The following is a 4,233-nucleotide window of genomic DNA, read 5'->3' as shown; positions in this document are numbered from 1 at the left end:
TATTGGTGCAGCATTGGGGGACAGCAGGCCCAACACAAAGCACTTCAGATGGAACTTGAATCTGAAACCAAAAGCCACCATCAGACACCACCTGCAACTGAAGCATGACAATGCTGGGATTCAGCCAAATTCCACCACACATCCAATGTGGAGCAGAGAGGGTCTACTTTGACAAATGCTAATGGAAAAGATTCAAGAACAAAAAAAAAAAAACACTTCATTACAACTGCAACCTACTGGAATGATCAGGTGTCTAAAAATACACACAGTCACCATAGCCTTCTTTTTTGTTTATTATGTAAAAAGGTAAATGTAAAGCATACTTTTATAAAAAGTTTATAAAACTCGGCATATAGACACAGTCTGTAGAAATCCACATCTCTACAAACAGCCAGAATCAACTCTATTATAGAGTTGTAATTAACATTTGGGAAGTATCCCTAAAGCCCCCCCACCCCCCTGATACCCCCTTAAAAAATTTGGTATATACAATTTCATTGTGACCTAGATGCATTATAGCGAAACTTGGGGGGGGAAAAAGGGCTCCCCAAAATAACCTTATAGACAAATCAGCAATCACTTTGGGACAAGGAGAAAGATCATACATGGAAAGAACAGCCCTCCGCAGCAACTTACAAGTTTAAGTTTGAGTGGAAGGGGATATTAAAACGTATAAAAGTGGTTTAAAGGGACTGGGGGAAAAAAAAAAAAAAGTCAAGACAAGCTTTGTCGGTTCTTAAAAAGATCAGGGGCTTTGGAGAGTCCGATGCGCGATAGCCGGAAGTGCGCTGGTTAAAGTTGTCAGCAGGAGCCCACCCCGTCTCTGCCGGGCGACTCTCGCCGCCTAACCCCCTCCTCCTCCTCCACACGTAGCCTCGACTGGAGCCTTGTGTCACGGCGCACCTGCACAGTGAATAGGAAGAAAAAGGCAGCAGCCCGTCAGTTCTCTCTCTCTCTCCCCCCACATGGCAGACAGATCACAGGCAGGTCCGCAGACAGCCTGGCGCCTGCGAGGAAACTTTCATTAACCTCCAGCTGATAAGGACAAATCCACAACAGCACACACACAATGTTTGCTAATTTGGCAACCACGGCGGACGGGGGCGGGGGAGGGGAGTAGCGAGGGAAGACGGGGCTTGCAAGCAAGTGGTGGGGTGGGGAGGGGAGGAAAAAAAACCCCGAAGATCTTGTGTTCCTAACTCTTTACAGATGGATCTGCAATTATTCTCCTCGGAGGGAGGAACCAGATTCTCGGTGGCGCCTTCCTGGGTATTGGCAAAGCCAGTGACTCGCGCCGCTGCCTGAACATCTGCACTGTTAGCAGAAATCCCCCGGCGGATCAGCCTGTACAGCAGATGTACGCGCGGTGGGGGCCGTGTCAGAGCACGGAGGATTAATTCATTCCGAGAACGGCTTCCCGGCCTCGATTATCTTTTGTTGAGCGCTCGCATTTATTAAAAAAAAAGAGGAACCTTCTCCACACACACACACCTTCTACAAGGCATTTCAAGCTGGAGAACCTGTTACCGTAGCCTGTTCATTCGTCGTCAGGAATATGCAAAAAGGAAGCGAGACAGCTGAATCACTCACCGTGTGTTCTGTAGGAAGCGACGGTGCGGTCTGGTTAGTCGCTCAACCCCCGGCTATCTTCCGATAAATCGCAAGCGAAGTCCGATGCCTGCAATACAATAAACGTTGTGGGAAAACGTTAAGAACATTCACATTAGACGGGTTGACAATGGAAAATATTGTACATGACACGCCGTGTACTTGTACTATGCCAGCATTCCCCGTAGTACAGCTTGTGAAGAGCAGACTGGTAGCAAATCCACACCATCATTCTGGAGCCTGACGAACCCCGATAAATACGCATCGCGGAATAAATCGGAGGCAACATTTTAGCACACGTCCGCTCACCTTTAGGGACAGCACAACCTCCGGCGTCTTGTCGGAAGATTCGCTTTCCAAAGCGATCTGCAGGTCGAAGATGTAGTCGATGACGTGCTGCAGTATTTCCACCTGACTGACGGACTTGTTCTGCGGGATGCTCGGAACGAGCTCCTTCAGTTTAGAGTAGCAGTCATTCATGTCGTACAGCACGGTCATGGGCTCATCCACGGGGTTTTTACTTCGGGAGATGGCGAGACTCTGCTCCGACACGCAGCACACAGCTTCGTAACAGCTCCTGACCGACCGGACTGGGCTGATGGCCTTCATCGTGTAATCCGCAGCAAACCAACAACAGCGACACACTAGGAAGAGTAGATCACAGAAGCCACAGAAATCGTATTTCTGCACCAGACAAGTGTGTCACAAACAGTTGCCAGGTATCACAAATCCCAAAGACTGGAGTCCGTTTTTTTTTTTCTTTCTTTCCTCCTTTCTTCCCACCCACAATAATCGGTGTGACTACTCTATGCTGCGCGGATGCTGCCCTTTTATACTACACCCTTGCCGTAGCCCCACCCATGCCCACCTTACAAACAAACCCTCATGTTCCTTAGAACCAATGAACAGGTCGGACACAATAGTCCTGGGCGTGGTCAGGCCAGCGCTCGCTTCCCATTGGCTCCCAGATCACGCCGGGTTGCGAGGTAACTCGAGGAATGAGGAAGTAGTGGCGGAGAAAGTGCAGTCAGATGTGAAACCTCGGCACAAATCCCACCATGGCTGCCTAGATAGTCTCCCTTAAAAAATGCCTGCGTTTTCCTCACTTGCTTGTCTCAGACAAAACAAGAGCCCAAGAACAGCGCATGAATACTCCTTAAAGTAAGACAGTTTATGGTTCCCAGCCTTTCACTGGCGTCTTGTAAATAATTAGTGACGCCTAGTTCACAGATTTGCTGTTCACATGACCCGTAGACATCCTGGCGTCAGAAAATCTTTTTTCTCCTCGTCTCTTGCCCTTAGTGCACAAAAATAAAAAGGGTCATTGTGTTCTAATGGGAGTTAATGCTATTACACCAAATAGGGATAACTTCAAGCGTAATTCTCAAGCAAACTGGAAAAGTAATTGTGACATGTTTTAAAAGTCAGATCGTTCCGCTCAGTTAGTTACTTAAGCATTTTAATTTTAATGAACGGGGAGCTACTGTTTGCTCTGCAAAGAAATGCTTCTATTCGGAAAGCCCTTTGCAACTCCACTTCAAAATACATAGTTTGGACAGTAAATCTTTAACATTTTCTGTGAAGAAAATGACGTTAGTAGTATTACTGATTTTGTCCTGCTTCTACTAAAGTGAATTTAATATGATAAATACATCAATTTAAATGAACGAGTCGCAGTCATTAAAATGAGAGATGCCTAAATGACATTCCGTGCAATTACTGCGTGAGGTAAAACACAGCTCAGGCATGTTCTCGATTTAAGCGAACCGACTCTGATCTTCTGATCCATGGCTTCACATCCAACTATTTTCATCGATTCAAATCTGGGATTTATTTTTCCTAGGAAACTTCCACCTGCAAACCGTGCCGAGTGACTTCGCGAACAACCACTCGCGGTTATTTCGCGAGTCACGCCAATCAAAGTTGTTTTTCGCCTCAGTCAACCGCAGGAACACGAGCAACAATTTCATTTCATTTTTTGTCTTTTCATTTCATTTTGTTTTTTGTAAAAAAGCACAACTACTCAATCGCGGGGAAAAATAAAATAATGATCAAGTACTGTAACGACTCTGTTCTCCAGCTGTATTTTAGACGGCCTACAAAGAAATCGTAGAATTTTTACAAAGAAAACGCAGCATTTTTAAGTTTGCATCAAAGCGTTTTCCCCTCTGTTCCTATTTGGTCTTATTTTCCCTTTTCTCACAATCCTGTTTTTGTTGAGGAATGCACTCCCTGGCCAGCTGTGTGTCCTATTCCTTCGCAGCTGTGTTGATCTAACTAGCCAGCCCCAGACAGCACGGCGCCAGTCTCCCGACGTCATCCATTCACCCGCTCCAACGCGTCGCCCTGGCAACCGGCCTGCCTTGACCGACCAAGCCCTCCCATTCGGCCGTCACTCCACGGCCTAACCCCGCCCGAAGGCCGTGCAAGTCAACGGGAACGTCGCTGTCAATCAAACCTTTGCCCCCCGCCCATTTCCAGATGTTGCGCTGTGCAGTATTCTCTGCTTTGTCATTCGGTCGGTTATATCTCGCACAAAGCGGATCTGTTCAGTTTTATTGATTTGACAATTAATCCTTTATGCTTATGTTATGCACACATACTTCATGCTGTTATTCTGATTAC

At 46.6% G+C, this 4,233-nt stretch overlaps 1 protein-coding gene across 1 annotated transcript; it reads right to left on the bottom strand.

Annotated features, from left to right (window-relative positions):
• Window positions 1-277: 277 nt before the first annotated feature.
• id3 (inhibitor of DNA binding 3) lies at window positions 278-3,956 on the bottom strand. Its single transcript, XM_088932101.1, has 3 exons — window positions 1,918-3,956; window positions 1,591-1,678; window positions 278-903 (listed from the first exon to the last, which is right to left on the bottom strand). The coding sequence occupies exons 1-2, from the start codon at window positions 2,215-2,217 to the stop codon at window positions 1,625-1,627; spliced, it is 354 nt and encodes a 117-aa protein (XP_088788227.1). The 5' UTR covers window positions 2,218-3,956; the 3' UTR covers window positions 278-903; window positions 1,591-1,624.
• Between the last annotated feature and the right edge of the window lie 277 nt (window positions 3,957-4,233).

Source organism: Atractosteus spatula, chromosome 14 (genome assembly GCF_055471065.1).
Source record: "Atractosteus spatula isolate fAtrSpa1 chromosome 14, fAtrSpa1.hap1, whole genome shotgun sequence".
In the NCBI taxonomy this organism is placed as follows: Eukaryota; Metazoa; Chordata; class Actinopteri; order Semionotiformes; family Lepisosteidae; genus Atractosteus; species Atractosteus spatula.
This window is presented reverse-complemented; position numbering and strand designations above follow the sequence as displayed.

Bases quoted from the DNA above. Each gene is read 5' to 3' on its own strand.
- id3 (XM_088932101.1), bottom strand. From the start codon at position 2,217: ATGAAGGCCATCAGCCCAGTCCGGTCGGTCAGGAGCTGTTACGAAGCT. The intron at 1,679-1,917 runs GTGAGCGGACGT...ATTGTATTGCAG, and splicing joins AGGTTGTGCTGTCCCTAAAG to GCATCGGACTTCGCTTGCGA.